The sequence below is a fragment of the Emydura macquarii genome, unplaced genomic scaffold (genome assembly GCF_026122565.2).
Source record: "Emydura macquarii macquarii isolate MOO-44397 ecotype Brisbane River unplaced genomic scaffold, CSIRO-AGI_Emac_v2 contig_705, whole genome shotgun sequence".
In the NCBI taxonomy this organism is placed as follows: domain Eukaryota; kingdom Metazoa; phylum Chordata; order Testudines; family Chelidae; genus Emydura; species Emydura macquarii.
In genome coordinates, this window is record NW_027130842.1 from 980607 (window position 1) to 1007449 (window position 26843).

General features: G+C 41.0%; 1 protein-coding gene across 1 annotated transcript in view; it reads right to left on the minus strand.

Annotated features, from left to right (window-relative positions):
• Positions 1-1258: 1258 nt before the first annotated feature.
• Positions 1259-26843, minus strand: part of SLC2A12 (solute carrier family 2 member 12) — a 32710-nt gene continuing 7125 nt past the window's right edge. The window contains exons 2-5 of the mRNA XM_067542513.1: positions 25399-26736; positions 8346-8468; positions 6710-6842; positions 1259-3970 (exon numbers count right to left, since the gene is read on the minus strand). Coding sequence (XP_067398614.1) covers positions 3871-3970; positions 6710-6842; positions 8346-8468; positions 25399-26736 — 1694 coding nt within the window. The 3' untranslated portion in view covers positions 1259-3870. The remainder of the gene's footprint in view (positions 3971-6709; positions 6843-8345; positions 8469-25398; positions 26737-26843) is intronic.

Below are 26843 nucleotides of genomic sequence, written 5' to 3' on the forward strand. Positions count from 1 at the left end.
GGACTGAAAAGGATGACTTGTGAAAAAAAGATGACTTGCCCAAAGCTGCCTGAATGGAGTACATGATAATGATAACTCTCTACAGCTGTAATCATGAAGAGGGCATAGAGGTCTGTCTGGGTGGAGCTCAGTGCAGAATCAGTGCCTGTCGCTGGCTGGCCCTTTAAGGGAGGGTCGGCTCAGTTTCACCTGTGATGCAGCAACTATTTACCTGCTGATCCTGAGTGGGTGGCTTGATTGCAATTATTGGAGAGCTGAGAAAGAAAGGCTTACAAAGAGAAGAGAGAAAGAAAGCTTAATGGGGGGAATACACCTAGAAAAGTAGGAGTTCCCTGTCCTTGAGTTGGGGCTGATAGAAGTTAGGTAGAAGGATAATTGGGAGAAAGCTGTAGGAGGGAGGTAGCCTTTGTGGTGGGCCTTGAAATAGGAGCTAGAGTCTAAGAGAGGTAGCCCTGGGAATCTGTATTAGCTAAGGAATGGAGCATAGGGGAAATTTAAGCAGGATGACAAGTGAAGCCTGAGGGGGATAGAAGTGGTTTAAGTTGATGGTTTTAGTTGGGAGTCCGAGGGGAACTCCTGGAAGCCCCTTCCTTGTAAAAAGGGTGAACCCTGAGAGGCTGTGGAACCTGGGAATGTAGAGAGATTATGATGCTCTGAGACAAGGATTGTAAGGACTACGGAGCCCAATGTTGGGGCTGAAGATATGACACAGGCTCATTGAAGTATTTTTGGTAGGACTTTCTGCTACCTCTGGAAGGGGAAGGGCTATAACTGACCTGGCTAGAGGGCTGACTCATGAGAAGAAGTAGGCCACAGTAAGGCTGGAGTGGCTGTTGGCAGTGAGTTCCAGGTGCTAAGAGTCTGCTCTTCCATCCTGAGCCATGAGCGTGTCTGCTGATTGGTGAGCTACTCTCCTACGGTACCAAAAAGATAAAAATGAGAGAACCAATTGCATGTGAAAGCATGGATAGGACACCATTACATTAAATTTGACCCAAACCTTGTTTTCTAAAAGTACATTTGTACAAATAGCAACAGGAATATTCTGTGACTTTGTTTAATTTCTCTGTATTGTTTTTAACACTACAGTGTTTGGTGCCCTAACACAGTATTTTGCTAATGCATGAGGAAATTAAAGTGAATCTCTTTTGTTTTTCTGCCTGGTGTGTGTTTAAAACACAAATGAAAACATAACAGCCTAGATTCTTTATCCGAGCGATGAGAAACACAAAGTAAACACATGGCATAAACAGTAGACTATAAACTTTAATATTCTTTCAGATTCAATAGTTCAAGGTGGTGTGCTTAATATAGGGAAGGACACTAGCATTTTTAAATTATTAACCTGCCTTAAGGGAAGAGAACTTCAGGCTGAGTTACAGTATGGCCAATCCTAACTGTTTAAAAAACATGTCTGAACTCAAAATATCCTGAGACTTTTAAAAAGTGAATAAATTGTGTTTTTTGGTCTGCTTGCTGGCTTTTGCATACCCCCCTTGCCATCTTCAAGGTGTATATAACAATTGCAGGTTGAAATTTCAAACAAATGTATACAAAATGTACGTGCACACACACAGCTGGCTCTCCTGTATTTCAACTCTTCTCTGCTCCTCCTAGTGCCCCCCACTGTTCCCCATCCTTCTCTGGCCCTCCCAACTCCCACTGCAAAACTCCAGCAGCTCCCACAATTCCTCCCCTCTAGGCTCCAGCAGCTGCCTCCTGGCTCCAGGTGAGGGCCCTACCTCTATTAACTCCTCCCTTCCTGCAGTGTAGTGTTTTTGGAGGGAAAGGGGGAATTTGAGGAAGCTGCTGCTGAGCTCAGTGAAAGGGATGGGGTCGCTGTGCTGTGCCTGCTCTGGGGCTCTGCCCCATTCAGAACACACAGCAATACAGCTGTGCTGCAGGCAGGGACTACAGCTCTGGTCAAAAAGGAAAAGCGCAGATGACTCAGGCAAAATTCTTGAGCTGCCTGATTGATCATGGTCTGAGAACCCAGAATTCAGCCCACAACTGACACATTGTAAGGTGAGTATTGACAAGTCCAGTGTCAGGAAAAAACAGCTAACCATGAGATCTTACCAGTCTCTAGAGCAATCCTCTAAGGGATTTGGTGGAAGCTCCAGGGCCTCTGTCCTTTAAACAAGGAAAGTTCTGCAAAATATCATGATGTTAAAACTCCTGCATTGGTAGGAGAATGGACTACAACTGATATTTTCTGTACAAGAAAGATTGGATAGGGTTTTGATGTCAATTTTCCAAGAGACCAGCCTGTAGGCCTCCATAGCATGAAGGCGAAGGTGAAGCTATGATCAGTAGGTTCACATCCTGAGGTAACTAAATTCCTAATAGCTGCTAGTAAATTGTATCTTTGACTATTCTCTAGCTTTTCTAGGGGATTTGAACTTAGTATTCAGTGTTTTAATAGATGCACTTCTTGAATCCTTGATGGAAATATCTGAAAGCTTAATTCCTTTAGAATCTATATCCTGAGTACGCCGATAACTGTGGCCATATGGGTAGGAAAGTTACTGTTCCTCTTGTGCAAAAAATCTGTTTGTTCTTTTCTTCAATGAGATGAGAGAGTAGTTAAGCAGTGCCACGTTCCTTGCCCAAAGTTGCATGCAAATATCAACTGAAGCTGAAGGTATCATTTCTGATTCCTTGACTAAATCCTGGTAATGAGGAGAGGAGACTGCACTGTGTGGTTGTGGTGGGCCACCAGGATTTCCCTAAAAAAAGATTACCCATCTGTTTGGGTCACTTATTTGCCTTCTAAGAGCTCATTCTGCCCAAACATTAACAACCCTCTAGGCAAAGAGAGTAGAAGTTTCTACACCTGAGTTGTGCTGGGTAACCACTGTGGCCACTCCATAGACTTTTGTTGAGTACTGGAGGTTGCATTTGGTGATAACTACAGCTTGACGCATCGAAGCAGTACAACCAGTTAATTATGGTCGTTCATTGAGTACAGATAGAAGTCCTTTATGTCTCAGCATGTAAGAGGGCACTGGAAAATGGCAATTGGTGTCTTGCTGATTTGCTTTTTCCAAGTCCTCCTTTAGCAGGTACCACCCAGATAGTTGAACTTCTAGACTTGGGAAGCTATTTAGCTTTAATTGTTGTTGCTGCCATTTTTAAAGTTTAATGAAGCTTATTGCTCAGCAAAGCAACTGACCATGAGCAACTAGTGCCTAATGTAGGGTGAGTGGTGATTGTTTGGGAAAGATCACTTTCATGTTCCTGACCAGGACTCTGGAATAACTGAAGTAAACAATGGAATCCAATCCAAGTTTCACACAAGACCTCATGCATGCTGGACCAAGACTGCTGAGAGAGTTATGTAGACCTCCAGCATGAAACTGCTAACTGCACAGATTCCTCCTTTTATATATTCAAGGCTTCCTGTCTAATGTGACCTATGCAAGGACACAAACTGATCTTGAAATCAGCTCTGATAGTTTGTCTCCAGTTGCTAGGATAGAGGAGAAATCAATCTCATCAATCTCCCTGCGGGTCCCTACATGTTGAAGAAGTTTGGAGTGTGGCTATCCCTATGTTAAATATTATAACAGTTTTATTTCAACACCCATTATTAGCCTCTCATATTTTAGAGGTGGGTTAATTCAGAGGAAGTGAGGAATGTTGACTTATCCTATTTTAAGCCATTCTAATAAACTTGAAACTACAAAAATCTTAAATGTTTTTCTTTTGGTGGCAATATAAAGCTACTAAAGAATGGAGTTCAGAATATCTTGTGTATAATAAGGTACTAAGTGTTGTGTAGTAGCGTCGGTATTGCAGAATGTTTTTGAGCATTAGTTCTCTTGAGAAGCTGTCTTATTTGCCCTTGGACAAATATCCTTCTCAAGTCTAGTAGAACTGCTCATGATGATTTCTTTTGGGAAGTTCAATTGGCACTAGTTTGTCTCTGCGTTGGCCCATCCAACAAATGGAGCTCTTTGCATACTTCCTGAAAGAGAAGAAACATTTAGCAGTCAATCATTCACATTTAACATTCAATGGGCAAAGTTTGGTTTCCTCTTGTAAATATTTCTACTTCTTTGGCCTGTTCAGTGACACAGAAATACATTTTGATTACACCTGGTCGCATAATGCACCATCATTTGCTATGAATGCATTCAACAACTGCTGCAAGGATTTGTTGAATAGATTTATTCAATAAGCACTGTTTGACCAGCTTATACCATAAAACATATTTGCTGAGGAATGTAAGGAACAAAGACTGCCAAAATGCATGGACTATACTGTTGGGATATCACTCAGCCAGCTCTAGTTTTGACACAGGATTCCTACAGCTTAATTTTTGTCTGTGCATAAGTATTTTAGTTACTTTACTATTTATACAGCACCATAGATGTCTTTGGAGATGGTCCCATGAACCGTGGTAGCGTGTTACCCCACTTCTCCATTAGGTGGCAGATATTGCTTAAGTTTTTTCTTTTTAAATTGGAATTAGATGGACAAAGGAAAATACTTTGGATGCCATATGAAAATGCCATGTGAAACCAACACTTGCATGTTGTTAGCTTTGATCTTTGTAATGATTCTTTCTTTCTGCTGTTTGTTTAATGACAGAGGAAAAAGGTTAGAGCAAAGGAGATTGAGCCGTTAGACTTGTCTGTATTTCTCAGACTGGTAGTCAGCAACCACACTATTGTATTCTCAAGGAGTTCATTGATTTTTATGGTCAGAAGGGGCCACTATGATCATCTAGTCTGAACAACAGAATTTCACCTAAGAATTCCTGCAGTGGAGGGAATTATTCTTTCCTGCTATGTAAGTGAACACTCCAAGCCCAAAAACTTCTGGTTGAACTACAGAGTCTCTTTAGAAAGACATCTAGTCTTTAAATCAAGACTCCAAGTCATAGAGAGTCCCCCACATCCCTTGATAAGCTTCTCCAATAGCTAATTACCCTCCCTATCAAAAATGCCCTATTTCTTATAAGCAAAACCCATTTAATTTGCAATGTTGCGGAAATTGCGGATTCCTCAATATTAGGCTTCCACCACAGTTTTGATAGAGGGAGCCCGGCCATGCACGGGGCTGATATTGGGAACACTGGCTACCTCAGGGCTGAGAGTGGGGGCCCCTTCTATCAGTCCTAGGCCCCCACTCTCAGCCCTGGGCAGCCGACAGTGAAAAATCATGGAAAAGTAAGAATGGACTTTATTACCGCAAATAATAAGGTTCAGCGCTACTTTGCCACAATTGTCCATGGCTTGTTTGCAACTCAGCCGCAATTTCTGGACAATCATCCCACAATTCAAGTCCAGCGAGTGGAACTTGTTATACCCTGTCCTTCAAATTAGTAGTACCTAGTGACTGGGCACAGAGTAGCAGCAGAGATGGGATAGGAATAGTCTACTCGGATTCAGATAACGCTTTGTTGATTAGCCAAAAGGATCCTATGAGGCCAGGATTTCACCAATAAAGTCAATAGCAAAATTCCCACTGACTTCAGTGGGGCCAGGATTTCACCCTATAACATCTGTAAGATGACCCCATAAGAATTACGGTGGCCGACTAACTTTTTCTGTGATTTTTTTTCCCCCTACCCCTTTATCCATTATGTGAAAGCAGACAGCTCATGTAACTGAAGGCTTCTAACCATCAGAGGAGTGAGGTCCTGAAGCAGCCTTCCAACTGGAGTAATGGGACAAACAACCTAACTAGTCTTTAAAATGAAGCTTGGTAAATTTGTGAACAGGATTATATGATGGGATTGCCTATGATATCTCTGACTCAGGAGCTCCTTTGCAGTTCTGTGCCCTATGTAGGGTTGCAGCATGTCTTGAACACTTCAGGAAAATACTGAGTTTTACACCTCAGTCCTGTTTATCCCACCCAAAATTTTCAGGGGACACACACAAAAATTAGACAGTGCACTGTTAAAAGGCATCAGTTAATTTATGATCTTTGCAGCTCTTACCTGAAGAATGTGGAAACCGCGTATAAATACTATACAGCTGTAACTTTGTGTCCCAGCAAGATTTGTGGTTTCATTGTTAAATATGTAATCACATAGGACCTCCTCTGCTTCCGTGTTACGGAAGGGAGCAGATGGAACTCCATCGCATAAGGGATGGTCAGAATGGGCCAGGCAGAAAGAAAATGTGCAAGTAGCATCCTCATTCCCATGTAGCCACCTAACTTCCACTATTGCTACGCTGGAGTTTGCCCTATACAACTGAGTAGGGACATACACAAAACTTCCAGAGAGGTCTTTTTGGGTGAGATTTCCACAACAAATCTGCAGACCTCAGCCATTCTGAAGGTTCTTTCAGATCAGGATTTTCGTGTGCTTATCAAAACTCATCTGAACCTTTTGAGATCCTTCCTTCCCATCATTGAAGGAGAGATTCACTAGTGCATTCTGCCTTTTTTTTTTTGTTCTGATACAAAGCAGCTGGAGTGTACCAGTAAACCTGACCTCTAAATACTCTTATTCTTTACTTATTCGTCACAATGAAGTTGATAGTGGGAGACTGTGAATCCTCTTTTGGGACCTGATCCTTCGTCATTGAAATAAATGGAAGTTTTCCCATTGACTTCAGTGAATGAAGGATCAAGCCCTGAAGCAGATGGATCTTGCAAGCAAACCCAAAGTAATTTTGTCTGTTAATGTGGCATTAAAAGGCCACGGGTTAATCGGTAGTGTGGGTATGCAAATGCACTTGATACTTACTGTTTAGCTAGTTCCATGGATATTTGCTCTAAAGAGCATCCCTTTGTCTCTGGTATAAACACAATGATGAACGCCAGTGATGCTAGACTCATTATTGTGTAAATGAAACACACCCATGGCAGACCAATTAGGTCTATAAAAGAAAAAACAATGTTTTGTTAGTATACAAGAGCATTTGGGAGACGGGGGGAAGTAGTTGGGTATTTTTAGGCAGTCCCGTTGAAATCAGTTGGCAGCATTAAGCCCTCTGATCTCGAAGTAACCGTTATGCCACATTTTTAATTGTGTCTTGTGTAAGCAAACTAAGCAACCACAAATAGAATTCAGTTATGTTCTACTGTCTTGGCTTTTAGCTGCTATCCCCCAATTAAAACTTGGTAACCGTTGATGCAGGTCTGAAAGGCTCTGAAATTCCTACAACATGTATTTTTAAAGTGAACATTTTCTGAAGCAAAAGTAGTGTATTTCACACAGTTGTAGTTGCCTCTCACTAATCCTTTAATGCTGGCAGTTTCCAGTACTTCCATTGCTGACAGTCCACTCTGTGCCAGCAACAGATCAAGGCGTTAACTCCTGTTTGTTCCAGTGAACAACCAGTTTTTGAAAACACATGTGGAACAATGGAGAATACAAGAGAGCAGAATCACAACCTCCTAATATTTGTCAATTTGGGTCATGAGCTGAAAGTTAAGGCTGACACGGTGGGCTGTATTGCATGCTCAGGCCTGGTCTAACCTGCCGGCAAAATTCGTCGACGGGAGTTACACAAGCTTGCGTAACTCCCATTAACTTTGTAACTTCTATTTAGCGCGCCATCTCCACTGTGCTGCGCTGATGGAAAATGCGTACCCGTCGACGCAGCGCTACACTTTTTGGGGAGGTGGTTTTATTAAATTGACTGCTGGATTGATTTCACTTCCGCTCAATCAATCCGAATAAATCAATCGGATGGCAGTGAATTTGCTGCTGTCAGTGTGGACATACCCTCAGATATGCAAGTACAGGTCCTGCTGGCTTCATTGGAATACGAAGGCATGCATTTAGGTGCAGAATTTCAACTTCTCTCTTTTGACAGAAGACTAAGCCAAATTTTGCTTGCCTGTGTAAATCCAGATTAACTCCATTTTTGCTAATAGAATTTTTGTGGCTTTACACTCATTTAACTGAACAGAATTAGGCCTGAAATTTCTCTTGAGTTTTAACCAGGGAAAAGCAGACTTATTTTCTTAACCTGTTTTAAGTCTAGATCAGTACCTCTTCTTGATAACCTAATTTCAACACTCCATCTAACCTTACTAAACTCTACCAGACCTGCAGAGAATTCCAATTCCAGAGGGCTTGATTCTGCTTCTGCTGAAGTCTAGAGTAGAACTGGTTTGAAACTCAGAATTTCTGTTCTGCAGGAAATTCGGACATTTGGAAACTTTTTTTTTTGAAATGGTCTAAAACCAAAACATTTCTAAACTTCCTGTGAAAGAAAGTTCTGGGGAAAAATGTTTAGGTTTACTACCGACAGTTCCCTTTTATGCTGAGGCACAGAGCTATCAGGGTGACTTACAGTGCTGGACACCCTGAGAAAGCAACACAATGCCGAGTAATGGGAATATAGACTCAAGAAGAAACAAAGAATTCTTACCAGTTACAGTCAGAAATGTCAAGGAGATGAGGAGATTTATACCCCAGTTCATGCTAGAGGTTAAAGCAATGGCCCGTCCTCTGATCCCACCAGGGAAAATTTCACTCAGCACTATCCAGGTCACTGAAAGGAAGGAAAAAAAATAAGGCACTATTCTTGAAAGGAAATCTGGGTACCTAAAATTAGGCACCTAAATCCACAATTAGGCACCTGAATGAGTGACTGGCTTTTGTTTTGAGGTGCTGAACACCAGCAACTCCCATCGGTCCAACTCTTGAAATATTGGCCTGAACTCCAAGCTTTGTGTGTGGTACCTTAATCATGTGACTCACATTCAGTGAGTAAAATGCCTGTCAATGGCTGTACTATAGGGTATTCAGGGGCAACCCAAAACTAGAGCAATGTTTTCCTGTTTCAAGCGTGTGCATAACACCACATGGATGAAAGGGGTGAGGTGAGGTTTGACAGTGCTATCACTGCGCAGCTGAATGTGAAAGAGGGAATTCTTTTAAACAGCTCTCAGAATACATGGTAAGGTAAGTGGATACAGCAAAACAGAGTACCCATTGGTTTGTGAGCAGCACTGCATGTTTATGTTGAATTATGAATATTTGCCTAAAATACAGCAAGTTTGCTATTCCAGCAGTATGCTAAATATATAAAGCTTTCTTTCCTCTTGAGGTTAAGGTAGATATGATTCAGATATTTCTATTCTTCTCTTATGAGTCTCTTGCCATTGTATCACTCTAATGATATCCATGTACACATAGGGCCACATTCAGTCTTCATTTCTACACACTGATTTTAATTGGATTGCACAGGTGGATATTAAGGTTGAAGCACTGATCTTTGCTTGTGCTGTGGCTGCTTTAAGCTTCAAATCAGTGCAAAGTGATCCAAAAACTGGTGTAGGAGGATTGTCCTGTGACAAGAGCTGGCTTAGCAGCACCAATGCCCACCTGTCCCAAGTAAGAATACTAGGCCTTTCCTGTGCCCTGGCAATCCCTTGTTGTCATAATAGATCCTTTAGTTCATTGTCAGCAGAGCATAACTTAGATGAGCCTGCAGATGGTTGTAACATATGCAGGAGGGGCGGACAATATCAGAGCACAGAGGTGGGGCACGGGCATCTTCAGGTCTTTGGTCACAGCCATGACTCTGGACCAGAACTGAACACTTAATGCTTTTTTTTCTGTAGAACACTAAATGCTTGTTTCCTGTACACTTATAGTAAAGTCACTGAAAACTAAAATTTTAAAATAGAACATTGCCAGTGCTCCCTGTTGGGTCATATGTCACACCAAGTATGATTAAAGGATTCCTGTTTGGCAGGGACAGAATTCACTACAGCACAGCAGTGACAAAGGTGGGAAAGAGAGAAATTCTTGGGAGAAAAATGTGGCTAACCTGCACTTTGCTGGCTATGAGTGGTCGGATTTAGTCTCCAGGGGAAGTAGCAAAATATCAGACACTGGTATGTTCTGTCCATCCTTTTCCCTAATCTGAATAGTAAATAATGAATGATCCTTGCCTTTTGATACCTCTCTGGAATAGTTACCAGTCTTTGTGTCTGCTGCAGCTGCTGCTTCTTGGCAAAAGGACAAAGGGGCTGTATTTTCCTCTTGGGATACCAGTAACTAGGAGGTCAGCTTCTGTTCATAATAATAGTTAATACTGAGAGCTGTGAATCTAGTCTCCGTGCAAAGCTCTGAGAATCTAACCTGCCCATCTCTAAAGCCACTGCAGAGTAACTGACTTCTCCACCTGCACTCGCATCAGCAAATACATTCAGCGCAATAACAATAAGACCAAACCTCAACCCTAGGTCAGAAAAATAATGCTCCCTCCGCCACCACGTACAGTATTGTTTCCAGTGTGCATTATACTAGTAACCAGACAGCATACCTTTAATATGTTTTGGCCTCAGTCTGGACCATTCTTGGGTGGTGTGCATGCAGCAGGGAGTATGAAGCTGTTGCTTTTCAATCTGAGTGTGAGCCAAGGCTATGCCAGGGAGAAGCAAGGTTAAGAATAGGGGATGCATCGACACTCAAGCTGAAGGTGGAAAAGGGGAGATGCACATCTGCTAGTGTTGATTTAGTGTGCTAAAAATTGCAGCGTAGCTGTGGTGGTGCAAGTGGGGAGAAGGGCTAGTTGTCCTGAGTGTAATGCCACCCAGGTCCCTAGGTACTTGTTTGGGTGGCTAGTTTATCCCATCATCTGTGCTGCCATGGCAATGCTGCTGTTTTTAGCGCACTAGCACGATCAAAGCCGGCACATGTACGTTTACTTTTGGTGGGAATTGCACCTTCAGCTTGAGTGTTAATGAATCCTAAGTATGAGTTTATGTGCTGTGGGCTAGGCCCTGTGCCTACTGAAGTGAAAAGGAAAGTTTCTCATTGTTTTCAATGGGCTTTGGGTCAGGCCCTACGTGAAAATATACCTCAGTCCCTGTGTGTTCTTTCACTTACACTCAAGTGTGCAGTGCAAAGCACACACTAGGGGCAGGTGTGGGGAAAAATGAGCATATTTGAAGGATTACCTGGCTTTAAGTCTGATCCTCAATATGCAAATGAAGTACTTGACTAAGTTCCCTCTCTGATCTCACTCCTGCTCATAAGCAAAGTGGCTGCCCAGCAGTGCTTTCAGTGAGAAATTGGGCTCCTTGTGCATTCAGTTTCCTGCTCGTGTTTTCCTTTCCTGCACCTGTGCTGTGCAGAATCAAGCCCTTCGTGGACAGATTTAAAAAGCCGAGTACTTGAAATAATTCAGGATTTCAGCAGTATAAATTGTGAGGCATAAGGTGGCCAGATAGCAAGTGTGAAAAAAGTGTGGGGGGCAATAAGCACATATATAAGACAAAGCCCCGAATATCGGGACATCTGGTCACCCTATGAGGAGAGATTAGGCCAATTTACAGCTTAGAAATGAAAGGGGTAGAGGTATGCAAGACTGAAAGGAATGGGTTTGTTAGCAACAAGAGGTCCAAACTGAAGAGAAGGATTATCCTGTAAGCAATGTGGGCAGAATGTCTCTGGCAAAAGGAGCTGAGAACATGCTGCAAACTTCCAAAGTCAAGGAGAGAAATAAGCGAGCAAATCAAAAACAAGAAAGGACCCTGAAACTTCACAAATCAGAGGGTGCAGCTAGTCACTAATGTTTGCTCTGAGGGTAAACTCTGCTTAGGTCTTTCTCCAACTAGACTGCTGGCCCTGAGGATTTCCAAAGAGCTAGATGAGTGGTTCTCAACCGTTCCTGACGACTGTACCCCTTTCAGGAGTCTAATTTGTCTTGTGTACCCCAAGTTTCACCTCACTTAAAAACTACTTGGTTACAAAATCAGATATAAAAATACAAAAGTGTCCCAGCGCACTATTACTAAAAAATTGTTTACATTCTTATTTTGTCTGTATGAAATTTTAGTTTGTATTAACTTCACCAGTGTAGCCTGTTCTAAAACTAGGCAAATATCTAGATGTGCTGATGTACCCCCTGGAAAACGTCTGTGTACCCCCATGAGTACATGTACCCCTGGTTGAGAACCACTGAGCTAGACGATTAAGCACTTCACAGTGAATGACATCTTCATATTTTGCTAAACTACCTGAGGCCAGATGCTGCTCTGCTTACTCTCAAAATATAGTAGACTATTCCACAGGCAGTCCCATTGATTTCAATGGGACTTCTTTCACAGTAAGACACAGGCCTTTGGAGTACACACAATGCAGTCTGGATTGAGCATGTACAGCTCGGGGAAAGAATTGTGACTCTGAGGGCTTGTCTACTTGAGGAGATAGAGTGGTATAACTATACCTGTATAACTCCCTGCATGGACGCTCTTATTCTGGAATAAGTGACTTTTCTGGGTTAGTTTATACTGCTTTCAAAGAGTGAGTCTCAGTTCCTTCCCTGGTTTGCCTCTATTTCCCCCTTGGAACAAAATCAGCTACTGCCCCATACTAGTAGCACTTTAATTCTACCCATTCCCTATCCTTCTCCAGTTGCTCCTCCACCATCTAAAATTCTAAATGAATGTCAGGGTGGGGGCAGGGGAGGGAACAGCTGCCAATGGAGCCTGCTCTCACTCCTCCTCTACAGACCGGTGATGCTAGTAACCCAAGCAGAAGAGCAAGGTGGAACATTATGCCCTCTTATTCTCTTGCATGGAAGGGAAAAGTGACAATCTTGCCATAACTGGTTGTTTTTCCTAGAACCTTTTTCTTCGGAGACCGACAGATAAAGCATACTGTGAAAAAGCACACTTGTGTGGTGAGATTAGAGCCATGTGACCCTCACCCGGTACAATGTTTTGACCCTAACCACAGTGAATATCATCATCTGCATATGACCTTTGCAAATACTTTAGCAGCATCTCCTTAGAAGGACAACAAAGATTGCTAGAAGTATGCTCAGGCTTACAAACAAACCAATGCAAAAGCTAGAAATGTTTAAACTGGAAAGAAAGCAGAGTTGGAGGCAGTTTGTTTTATTCTAAATCAGGTAAGATAGTTAAGATGCATGAATAATGGGATGGAATTCTATGGCCGATCATGTTCAGGAGGTCAGACTAGATGATCATCATGGTCCCTCCTGCCCTTAAATAGTCTGTGTAATGAACACAATTCTCCTTTTTGACTCTATCCCATAATATGACCAGAGAGGCTACTCAAGATTAATAGCCAGTAAATATGGAGCAAGTAAAAGTATATATTTTGCATGTAATCAACTAGTGGAATTCATCACTGTAGAAGGTCATCAAGTTAGTGTCAGTCATCAAGTCAGATAAATACAGTGTCTAGATCTGAAAAAGGACTACATTTATTTACCGTTGGTAAAAATAGCAAGCTAAGCCACAGGTAATCAAATCTCCTGCCTCAATGCATATTCTGACTCTTTGGAAGATCAGGAAATAAACGTTTTCCCATTCTAGGTACATTGATGTTTTGGGTATCTTATTTCTGTTTTCTTCATATGAAAAGGGCATTGGCTACTGCTGGAAGCAGGATACCAGAGTTGTTGGACCAAAGATCTGGTCTGGTGCAGCAAATCTTAAATTAATTTTTTTCTTCTGCTATGAATGATAATCATTTGGGTCAAATCCTTGAAGTCACATATGGTAGGCAAACAGGGTTGTGGCAAACAGTGTTCAAGTCCTTAAAAATAATTAGTCTGTAAGCCCAAAAGCCCAAAAGCAAAAAAAGAATGAAAAAAATAAGCTTCCAAGGGAAAATGTGATTTGCTTATAGTAAGTCACATACAGTAGCTTAAGAAATACCTTTCTTATTAAAACAGGGAATATGTATTCCTATTTGTGGGTGTTTGTTCAGAATATTGAATCTAGGATTATCCTGGGAGGCATTTTCACAGGAATGGCCACAGAAGTCAGAGGCTCTAATTCATAAACAAATTATGCATGAACTACTTAGGATTATTGCATATTTCACTCCAGAGAAGTATGGAGAGAGAGAAATACACAAGTTGGGAGGGTGAATGAACCTGCTTTTTTTTTTTTAGCACAGTAGAGGGTACAGTCTACCCCTGAGGGGACCATAAAACAGAAATGACTGCTGATTGAGACAGAGGAGCAGGGGCAATTCTACTCTTTATGCTTGCAAACAGAAAGTTTCTTTAAGCAGGAAAAGTATAAATGTTCTCAATGTTTCCTTCCTATGAAGTGAGGTTGTTCAGGGCATACCTGTTCTTGGTTGTTTTTTGAGCATCTCCCTTGGAAGTTTGATCCTACAAGTCCCACTGAAAGCAAAGTTCTGTGCATGGAATGTTTGTAGAGTTGGGCCTGATAGTGGCAATAGTTGGGCCTGATAGTGGCCACCTGATAGTGGACTGATACTGCACGTTTATTTGTTTTTTTTAAAAATCCTGTGTGTTTGTGTGTGTGTGTATGTGTAAGTATACATTTATTTATATATACATTTCCCATAGCAAATAGTCACATCTAGTGAGTTAGATCTTTCCCACAATTGCACTGGTGTAAATCCAGATCAAACGTGATCCGTTACTCTGGGGCCTAAAACCCCAATCCTGTAGACACCTATATGTGTGCTGGCTTCAATGGAACTACTCTTATGTTTTAAGTTTAAGCCCGTCCATGTCTGCATGATCGAGGCCTCATGCAGCAAAATACAACAGCAGGCTTGAGCTACCTTCATATGTCATCAAAATGTTCATGGCATTTATTTCCTTGAAAAACATGCCCCTTGAACTTTCTACTTTGGAGAAGCTATAAACTTGTGACTTTTTCAAAAATACCTGTTTGGTATCAAGCTCCTTGTTACCTTACAATACTTGATGGGAAGTATTTATCTTTGCAGGTGAAATAAAGTAGTGTGTTTGCATTTAGGTGTCCTATTGAATAAAAATTGCTCTGGCTTTTGTACCAAACCTGCACAAGATCAGAAGTGCTGAAATATCTTCCCAAGTGTGGAAACTGGACTGTGGTGAATTTGACACGTTTTCTTTAATCTTTTTCACAGAATTCAATGTCACAAGAACCATGTACTGCCTTCCTCTAGTAAATGTCAAGTGAAACTAACGTAAAACCTTTACTATGCAAATCAAAAACCACTATTTACTGCGTATTTGAATGTAACATTTGACCTACGCTACATGAAGGGCAAATGTTACATTCAAACATTCAGTAAATAATAACAATTTTTTGTAAGCATATAAGAGGTTCTATATTTTCATTTGTGTTCTACCTTGCAGAGGAGAATGTCACTGTCACATAAAAATAAAATGTTAGAATGAATTGATATTACAAGAATATATAGAATATGAATGAGATGGTCTGCATGCATTTGGCATGAGTTTGGGTCAGTGGCATTACTATTTGCTACTACTAAATAGCATTCAGCATATATGTAGTGCTTTATTTCTTCAAAGCATTTTACACATGTTAACTAACCAGCTCCTACCCCTCTGCATGCTCCTCCTGCACAGCTCCCTTGCATACAACTTTGCACAGGGGAACTACATTGGTTCTGCTTCTAAGTAGTGCTCTAGGGCAGTGGTTCTCAACACATACCACTGGTGGTATGCAGAGGTCTTCCAGGGGTACATCAGTTCATCTAGATATTTGCCTAGTTTTACAACAGGCTACATAAAAAACACTAGCGAAGTCAGTACAAACTAAAATTTCATACAATGACTTGTTTATACTACACTATATACATTACACTGAAATGTAAATACAATATTTATGTTCCAATCAATTTATTTTATAATTATATGGTAAAATGAGAAAGTAAGCAATTTTTCAGTAACAATGTGCTGGGACACATTTGTATTTTTCTGTCTGATTTTATAAGCAAGTGGTTTTTAAGTGAGGTGAAACTTGGGGGTACGTAAGACAAATCAGACCCCTGAAAAGGGTACAGTAGTCTGGAAAGGTTGAGAGACACTGCTCTATGGCATCGGAGCAAATCCAGTCCCATATTGCTAATAGAGGCCCTGCTCAAGCACATGCCTAACTTTTAAGCACAAGTAGTTCCATTGAAGTCAATGGGACTATTCACACATTTAAAGTTAAACACATGCTTAGGTACCGTGCTGAACTAGGGTCAGAACATCTAACATTCTAGCATCAAGTTTTAATACATTGTACTGAAGATCTTTTATGGAACTAGGCAGCTAGCCTCAGTCCTTTTCAATTCTCTTCTTAGAAAGCCAAATTCTGCCCTTACTGACGTGTGTGCAATCCATTGACTTCTGTGGGGTTACATGGGTATATTACTGAGAACAGAAATGGATGTATGCTCTCATCATAGAATTCATTTGTTGGGTGGTAAGTAAGAGTTTGATCCTTCAGGGTGTCGAGCACTTCAATCTGATCTAGCAAAGCACTTCACCCCAGGTTGAAGTGTAAGCACTTGATTGGGCCCATTGAAGTCCCTGGGAGGGACTACTCTTGTGTTAAAAGCTAGGAGCATATTTAAGTGATTTGCTGAATTGGACCAGACCACTCAGCACATTGCAGAATTGAATCCAAATTGAACTAAGGGAAAACTCTGGAATTTCAGAACTTAAAAAAAAATTATTTCTATGAAATTTTCAATTACTCTTATGCATAGATTAAGTAAATCTCTGACTTCCTATAAAATAAACAATATTTAGTTATTCCACCACCCTGGCTGAGATTAATCTATTTTAAGGGCAGTTTAGAAACTTGACACCGCTTTGTGAAGTTAATAATCAGCTTCAGACTACCCAAGGATAATTCAAACTAGCTGGCATGTTATTTGCATCAAGTGTTCTATGGAAGTTCAAACTGAATGCTGGCAGATGGGTGGTGTTCAGTCCAGAGCAAGCGTTTTCTTTTGCGTTTTGATATGGGCTCTCATTGCACTGCAATCTATCAGTTTGTGGGCATGATCTGAAATGAAGACTACACGAGGCATGATTTGAAGAGCACATGAACAATGGATTGGATAAGTATCATCTACATCCAATCTAAAACAACATCAGTGTATTGGAGCAGAGCAAACTCTCAAATCACTCTGCTGTACATGTTGTCTATGCTATGAACCTCAAAATAAAATGATGAATCATTTGGTGTTTTTAGCAAAAATAACCCGAAAATAGGCCATTTTAAAATTGTGTTTGAAAAAGGGGGTTTCTATATTGTAAACTGATTAAACATGCATTTTCCAGGTTTGCACATTCTGGCTCCAATCCAGCAAAGCACTTAAGCACATGATTAACTTTAAGCACTTTGCTTCTTTTTTTTTTTTTTAAGTCATGTAAACTTTGTGAACTGTAAGGCAAGATCATGAAGAGTTTGTAAAACTCATAAATAAAATGCTTCAAACAAATGTTGTACAAGGGAACGTTGTAGCATGAATGATTGTTAACATTACATTTCTGTGCACTAGAAACAAATATAGTAAATTAATGTCTTATAAAAGCTTGAAATGTTATTTTGTCTAGTGTCAGAGATATCGATGAGAGCTGAAAAATACTCATCTTGTACCAGTGTCTTCCAATCTATTGTAAGGCCATATGGCTTATACTATTTCGTAGCTGAAGAATGTCCACTAAAACAACTGTTGAGGGTAATGCGTTATGTTTAGAGCAGGGTAAAATTTTAAGGTCGAAATGTTTTTCACTGAAAAATGCAGATTTGGATTGTCAGAAACATTTTGCAACTTAATGTCAAATTTGCAGAATTGTTTCAGCCAGGGGAGAGAGAACCCTGAAAAAATCAAAACATTTCATTTTGACACTTTTTTGAAAAATGTTTCAATTTTTTTATTCAAAATGGCTTGTTTTGAATTTTACTTGTTTTATTTCTAAAAGCGTTAACCCCTTGCAAAAACTAACTGGAATGTTTCCTTTGAGCCAAACAAAACACTTTTCAACTTTGCACAGCTCTAGTTACGCTGCAAGAGAGACTTCATCCCCACTCACTTATCTTCTTTACCAGATTTTCCAATTTCTTAAAAGAGACATGATGTCCTCATTTAAAATCTGGACAAGGTTGGGTTCAGCAGCCATATGTTGGGAATGGAGGGAAATAGTGTCTTGATCATTAATATGAACATGGCCTATCACTCTTGTTATGACATCAGTGGGTTGATCAGAGCCAGAACTGAGGCAGTCTGTTTTGTTCAATTTTAAATGTGCACCAAGTGATTGAAAGGAATATGCCAAAGAAATGCACAAACTGAGATACTTAGCATATCTAGTACTTTTTAAATCTTCAAACCTGTAACGAGTACATTTAATTATTACAGATGTGCAAAATCATCAATCAGTGGGCCAATATCATCCCTAATGTAATTTCAATGACTTCAGTGGAATTACTGCAAGGATGATTTTGGTTTGCAAGGCCATGTCAGTATAGACAGACACACTTTTTTTTTTTTTTTTGAAGTTGTTGTAAATCACATGAAAACTCCTGAGATTTGTGTCCTCACTGAAGAGGACTATTTCAAAATAATACAAAGCTGGATGGGGAGTCCCCTCATCCTCCTGCATTACCCCCCCCCCCACCTTCCTAAATCTTGCCTTAAATCTTTGGATTTTAACGAGCTCAAGAACGCCTAGCAAAACTCATCCAAAACTGGTGTTTCCATACTAAGCATAAATTAGCCCAGTTTCACTCAGAACTTGGCTTCCATCTCATCTGAATTTCAACCCACCCTTGCTGATTTTGGCAAAACTGTCCCAAGTTTAGGTTTGCAACAAAAACTGAAATCAGCCTTGTTTCATCCTCCTTTGTTTCATTATTAGACGTTTCACACGCCCCTACTCAAGATTGGTTTTACATAGAGTATGTCTTCATTGTAGAGTTAACTTGGGCTCTTACTGGAGTTGCCCCTAATGTGGCTCCCATCCACCCACAAAACCCTCTCACCCATGCTTAGTTGTGCTTTACGCCCAGGCTAGCTGGCTTGCCTGAGATATAGGCTAAAACCCAAATGGTTCTTACACTCAAATTGCTAACTCACCCACGTTGTAGATGTGGGCTAAATCACTCGCATGCTGTTAATTCTTTAATACCTTTCTACAGTTCCCTCTGTCTGTCCAGAAGGACAGACACGTTGTACTACAATTCCCTGGGACAGAATCAGAGAGTGGCTCTGCTTACTGCAGAACAGAGAACCATGGGATATGCCTTCAGAAGTCTTAGCAACACACATGGGTGAGTGCAGCACCAGGGGGGAGACAGAGTATGTCCACACTGCAGTTGGAAGCTGTATTTTCCAGTCTGAGGAGATATACCACACTAACTCCGGTCGAGATCACACACTGAAAATCTAAGTGTAGCTGTGGAATAACCACCCCAATCACACACTCCTCCAAAATAAATACATAGTCAGCTAGCTAGCTGCAACAGCACCTGTAGAGGGAGGGGAGAGCTTCCCCAGTACATAGCTAGCATCTCAGACAGGTATGTACTTGGGCTATGAGGTCTCCTGCCCCTTATGCTTGTCTAGCTACGCTTCTGATTTTAGCATGCTAGCCAATGAGAGCTAGCTCAGGTATGTCTCCTCAAGCTGGAAATTACATTCCAGCTCGAAGTGTAGACCAACCCTCAGTAACTCAGATATGGCTTTGCAGTACGGCTGCTCAGAACTGAGCCAGACTAACTCTGGCACTGACCACCCAGTTAACTCTGCAGTGACGACGTCAGTGAGCAAAAATCTTCTGTTCAACACAAATGAATTCACAGGGACAGCTAATGGGTTGCAGATAGTCAGAATTATTTTTATCTCACTGGGCCCATTGCCCAGCCCTAGTAGCTGGGTTGGGTGCTAGGGAGATGGGTGGGCGTGAGTGTAGGACGGGAAGGAATCCATTCTGGCTGCAGCCTACAGAGCAGCTGAGCTATTGCTCCATGACAGATGCTGCAACATTGAGGCTGCACTAGACCGCCACGTACCTCTTCCATGACTTGAGGTGGGGACAGAAAATGGGAGGGTCCAAGTAACATCTTAAGCCCTCCCCTACCCCTAATATCACACTCTCAAACACTTTCTGCATGCTGGGATGCAAAGACCAATGTGAAACTGAGCTCAAAACTGTCCTTCCCCTACATTGCCAGGGTCCCTTCACAGACACAGAGGCATGATTAGTCCCATTAGTTTAGCTACACAACAGCTTCTGCCTTCTAGAGGTTAAGAAAAAAAGTGATGAACTGAATAATCAATATGTAATTCTGTTCTGTTCTTCCAATGCTGAATAACTAATGGCTGAGGTTAACAGAACATCTGTTTATTTCTTGATGAAAATGTCCATGTGTGGCCGCTAAGCTCATTAATTTAAAAAAAACCCCACCACCCCCGAAAGCAAAACCTTATTTAGTTTTGCCTTTGCAATTTTTGCCTTATGGCTATTGCCTGATTTTTTCAAAGACATACTAAACTATAAGTATTTATAAAACTGCTTACTGGGAAATTCATTTCACTCTGAAAGCCTATAAAGGACATAAAATTCCACTCTCAGGATAAGGCTCCCAGATATTAAATTCCACCATTTAACTAATCATAGCAAATACAAATATAGAGCCTAATCCTGCAAACGCCTGCTTTGCAACAGATTTTCATTGGGACTAATCAGGGTAGTCAGCACCACTCATCATGGTAAGTGTGTGCAAGATCAGACCTCTTTAGTGTGTCTAAGGACGGAGCCAGAGGTGAGATTTTAATGAGGTTAATATTTGGGAAGGAAGGACTAAGTTCTCAGCTGGTATAAATTAGTGGATCTCCATTGAAGTCAAAGAAGCTGCACCAATTTATACCAACAGAGGATTAGGCCTTAAATGTATTGTTCAACTGCCTAAAAGCCTCTACAACTGCAAAGACAACACGTTAAGATTTTAAAAGAGGAGTCATTTTGTGTACAGTATTTAGAGAATGTGCTGTGGTGGTAGTGGTTACTCACACACATATATAACCAAAATGCAGAAAATTAATCCTATTCCCCTTCAGTAAAAGCATCTTTCGCCATAGAATGAGTGCCAAATGATATTCCTAAAGAGCAGAAAAAGTCCCTTCACCTATACCTTTTGGGAGAAGAGAGCTACATCTGGTGTTTCGGTAACAGAAGTCAGAAGTTTCTATAACAGAAATCAGTGTTGTCAGTTTCACCACTTTACAAGCTCTGGGAAATGTGTGGAACTCGCCTGGACAGTTTTTCTTCCCCGCAGTTTCAGAATTGCGTGCCGAATTCCTCTTATCTGTGTTAGTTTTGTCATTGACCCAAATTCTGTCAGGTCTGTTCAAACTGTGAATTGCTCTTATGTTCCTGGGTTGGATTTCACTTGTTGGGATAAATTCAGACCTTGCCATACATTCCCTGCTTCGTCCAGTTTAGTGGAAGCCCATGCGGGAATTGGTTATGGCTACCTGATAATTTGTCCTGGCCTTGGCCCTGTTGCAGGTTAGAGCTGTCTGAAGGTTGATCTAATTTATGCCAGCTAGGTAACGTCTTCTACAGATCACACTCCAGTTGACTAGAACTGCACATCATGCTATGGCTATTCTCACACTCTCTGCTACCTGAGACACCCCGTAGGCCAGGAGATGTGGAATGGGATGCTCGCTCTACCAGTTCTTTGTTTGTTTGTGAATTCCAGATGCAGGGGTATCCCCAGGAGGGGATTTACTGGAGTCTTCCATTCTCTTTGCGCTGCCTGAGCTTCAGTCCTACATGGCACAAAGGGAACAGATTGGGACAAAGAATCTGACTCTCTGTAAACGGGGTGCCATTCCATTACTGTTAGTGTGGATACACACCTATATCAGGTCTGAATGTGGTCTGTGGTGTTTGTGGAGAAAACACCAGGCTGGTGGTGTACGTTTTTTGTTTTGGATGTCTTGAGAATGCACTACAATTTTTAACCAACAGGATTATCACACAAGTCCACAGGTCCCACTTAGGAAAATAATGTCATCTCCAGGAATTTGCATTGCCTATGTATGTTACAGCACCCGGCTTTACAAATTAATGGCAACCAATGGAGGAGTTTACTTTTATTTACAACAAAGAACTTTTTTTCTGTACCCAAATGGTTATCACATCATAGATATGACTTGCTTTTCTGTTATTCCAATTAATTCTCTTTCCTTTGGTATGTGGGCCCATATGTGACCATGACTATACCCACTGTAGAAGACTTCTGTTTCCTAGTCTATATTAAATACATTTTCAGTATTGCATCCAGCTTTCAATGTAGGCAACTTATCTGTGATCCTCCTATATACAACATTAAACTCAGCATCCTACTTCTATTCTGTGTTCCGTTTTAGGCATAGTGTCATCTGTAGGCTCAAATTACTCATGTCCTATGTGTATGGGAAATTCTTATGCCTAAACGTAGGTCCTGAGGGCCTGTATCTCTTTGCAAACACTCACGGAAATCAAACAAGCTTCCACCTCACTCATCTTGCCTTTGCAGCTTCATGTTCACTATGGATTGACAGTTATCTGCTGTGCAAGTATTTTTTTTTTCCTGATGAAGGGGGCTCCTTCCCATTTGACTTTTTTGAAATGCCAGATGTTGGTGACAGAAGCCAAAGGTGTGTCAAGTATGTCTAACATCTGCACCTTTGTTAATAGGAGCTCATGGTGCTTTTGTGAGCACTGTTAAAGAGATAATTTGTACTGTTCTGCAGTGTGGTGCATTACTGATTTATTGTGCTTGTAATGTACCCTAATGATTATCTGAAACAGTGTAAGCGAGAAGCTGGATCACACTTCATCAAACTTAATGCAAAACAGACAAATAAAGCTGTCCCTCTTATCTTGCATAAAGGCTTGTTTATATAAATATAAAGTATATTGGAATTAAACTGGGACTCGACAGATGCTCTCTTGTCTACAACTCTTTTATAATGCAGAAAGGCTTTAATCTATCCGTTTTCATCATGGTTGTGTCTGAGTACCTTCATAAACAGTAATAGACAGTGGTATTTAGCAAATCAGTTCATAAGAAAATCTAATTGCTTCTGGTAATTTGGTAAAAATAAGAAACCACCAAGGTACAGAATACATTTTTTTTAAAAGGCTAGGCTATTGAGAAAGCTTGGGCTATAACTGGACCTCACACTAGAGCCAAAAGCCCTTGTACAGTAGGAAAAAAGGAAGATGAAAGTGCTGAATTGGAATGACCTGTACGGTGTATGTTCCGCCATGTTCCTGATGGAGTCACATGTACTCACTATAAGGATTTTAACCACACATACTCTAAATACCATATGCATTCTGAGTAGACTATTGGGCTATTGTGGCCAGTTTTGTGCGGCTGGGTGTGGTGGCGGGTGCCCCCTTCAAGGCGAGGCACAATCCCATCTCCCTGAGGGGTGCTAATTACTCAAGAGGGAATAGAAATGCCAAGTGAGGTCAGCCCCAACTCCCCTCTTTCACACCAACCAATGGAGCAGACCAGACATGGAAGGGAGGTTACATGCTGCACCCACTGAAACAGTAGTGAAACCTTCATTATAGTCGGCACCCTCTGGGAACCCCAGGGAGATTGTCTGACTTTGTCATTCAGAACGTCCTGGAATTTACACTGTGACATGGCCCCTCCGCTCTCCTTCCCACATGGGCCATGGTTTAAAAGTACCAATTTGGTGCAGACAGTGTAACAGGGTGAGGGGATGTGTAATCCAAACATTTTAAATGGGCTAATTTATGTAATTGAGGGATTTATTTATTTTTTTTAAAAGCTAACATGAAATAAAAGTAAATTTAACAGATGAAATCTACACATCTGAAATATCTTTAAAGGGTTTGATTTGCAAGCAGAAAAAGCCAGGAGTTACATATGAAACTCAATCCTTATCCTACCTTTCAGCCACAGCACATATAATTACAATATATAAAACCCTTTTTATTTATAGATTCCAGCAATTCCTTGGCTCAGTTAATCTGAGATTTCTGTATTTAATCAGTTTTAGCTGAACTTGGACACTGAGTTACTACATTGTATAGATGCACCAGCAGACTTTGATTTACTTTATATCCAGTGTACACCACAAATGTGCCCTTGAAACAGCTAGAACTGAAGTGTCTGTGGAAGGCATCCCAATGCTGGAGTAAGATGTCCCTTCCAATAAAACAGGTGTCCGCATTTTGTTTCATTTTAAGAAACTTTTAGGAAAACATGTTAATAGAAAAGGAATTGAAATTTTGATGATTCTATTCTAGGATTAGTTTGTGCTCTCTGTTACGCTGGTGCAAATCTGAACTAACTTTTTTCAGTGCTGTTACTCAGGATTTACACAAGTGTAACTGAGAACAGAATCTAGCTCTTAGACTGGTTATAATGTACTGAAGTATGCTGGAGTAACATTGTCAAACTGCTGTCCCTTAGGATGCTCTTAGTAATCTCAGGCAACTAGCATGGTGAGCAACATTTTAAATAAATAACTATTGTGGGGTTTTGTCTTCTCTTTTTTGCCTTTAGTATAACAGTAGGGTTATTATGCTTCTTGTAAACTCTTTATCATAATTAACTGCAAGGAGTACAGTCTGTTTCCAAGCCAAGTTTGTGTCAGGGCATACAAGCACACAAAGTCTGTTAATAAATAATGGGCTTTGTGCATGCACATTTTACAATCTGGATTTTAAAAATTCAGGCCCTGATGGGTGAAATAATATGAAAGAGCTTGTAAAAAAGAAGGAAACCGAGTAGTTCTACTCACTGGGAATGGCTGGAAAGTTGTCTTCTGTAGTTAGTGCTGGTCCTGCAATGGTGTTTTTTCTAAAAGCTCACTTTGGTTTAAATTGATATTTTATAGATTGAACAATTCTTAACTTTTTTGTTGTTCATTCTGTTCAGTATAGGAAGTGTAGGGGACAATAGCGTTTACTCAGTATGATTCAATGCTGTCTGTTTTTTAGCAGCATGTGGGTTTATAGGTCAGCATGGCTACGTGCTCAGAGAGACAGAACCTCAGCTGGAGTCAATCGGCATAGCTCCAGGAGAGTTGATGATGCTGCTATGCTTCTTTACACCATCGGAAGGATCTAGCGATAAGTTTTGAACCATCACAGTACAGCATATGTATTATATTGGTAACGAAAAAAAGAAAAGGGATAGAGTGTGGGGAAGAAAAAATGGCTCAGGTCACTGTCAATGGGATACAGAATTTTTCACCTACAGGTCCCTGGTTCAAATCCAACACCAGTTGGCAGTGACTGCGGGTGAAATACTGGCTTTGCCATTGACTTCAATGGGATGAGGAATTTACCCTGAAAGTTACTTTTCGGTTAGATGTTCTATAGCCTTATTTGAACATTTCTCCACCCTCTTTGTAGCGCCCTCATCACTAGGTCACAGAGTGTCTTCGCAATGGAGGCTGAATTACTCTCCCTCCCCTGCCTTGAGTTGGTTTCTCCAGAACAGGATCAGAGTCGGTTGGCAGAGCAGCATGGTGGACGCACGTACTGCTGCTTACTGGGATGTTTGTTCTGTGGATTCAGAACTTCAGTTTGAACCAATGATGTCAACATGGGCATCTTACACCAGTGCTTAATTGACTTGTAAATAAATAATTAAAAGGAATAAAAAATGTGAAACACTTACTTGGTCCCAGACCTATGGAAAAAGCAGCGACATAAACAAGCAAGCTGGCCAAAGACAGCCATTTCAGAGCAGCTGGAACTTCCAGAGTGTCTGTTACTATGTGGGATCCCATTTGGCTTGCTGCAGAGGTCCTTCCTCCTGCCAAGGCCGTGCTGTTCTGTTCCTCTGTCTTAGCAATTTCAGAATTTCTCAGCATGGTTAGTGATGTTCTGCCCTGGGAAGGCATACCAGCAAACTGCTCCTTGACACTCACATTGTTGGCACTCAAGTTTCCTGGTCCATGAAGAATGGAATCTTCCAGGGACTGGGTTCTACAAATAGTAGTGAAATTCATGTGTATATTAAGATTCACCAGTCCCATGGTAACCAATGACACTGCCATAATAGAAGAACCAATACAGAGAAAAGTTTTGCTGCCAACTTGATCCACGAAAATGGTGGCTGGGATGGTGCTGACCACTTTAACCACTCCAACTCCAGTAGAAGCCAAGCTAGCTGCTTCATTGCTCTGGAAGCCAACTGACTTCAAAACAGTGGATGCATAAAATAAAATGTTAGGCTGCCCTGTTGTTTGCACAAAAAACACTAGCATGAGACCTATTAGCATTCGGGCTCTCATGTTGTCTTTTGAACGAAACAGGTCCAAGAAACTGTACTGATATTCATCTTTCAAAGAAGACTTGATCACAGTGAGTTCTTCAGTAGTATTTGAAGTTGCCCGTAACCTTCCCAGGACCTTGCTAGCAGCTTCATCATTACCTTTCATAACAAGAAACCGAGGACTCGGTGGAAGGAAATACATGGCAATAGCTTGCATGGCACCTACTGGTATCACAAGGCCAAACATATACTTCCAGCCATGAGAAACACTGGCAAATACATAATTTGAAATGTAGGCAAAAAGGATGCCAATCACAATCATAAGTTCATTTAATGATACAAGCAGGCCTCTTCTATGCTGTGGGGCTATCTCAGCAATATATACACATGTTGCAATTGAAGATAATGATATTGAAATACCGATAGCTGTCCGTCCTGCAATAAGTATTCCATATGATGCACTGAGTATCAAGATCAGGCTTCCCAGTACAAGTAAACAAGATGCTATAATAATCGCAATTCTCCTTCCAAATCGGTCTATCAGGAATCCACCAGTAAGTGATGCTAGTAAGGCCCCGATGAGAAGGGAGCTTACGACTATTTCCTGTTGTTTGCAAGAAAGTGCTAGTATACTGCTTAGCTGAAGAAGAGCCCCAGAGATGAGTCCCAGTTCATAACCCATTAGGAGTCCACTGATGGCTGCAATGGCAGATGACAGAAAAGTAAACATTCCGCATCCTGGAATTACAGAAGACAAACAAACAAAATGAGTTCTGTACCACTCTAATAATCAATAATACAGTTACTTTGTAAACCAGTCCTCAAAATCTTGTTCTAAGGTTTCA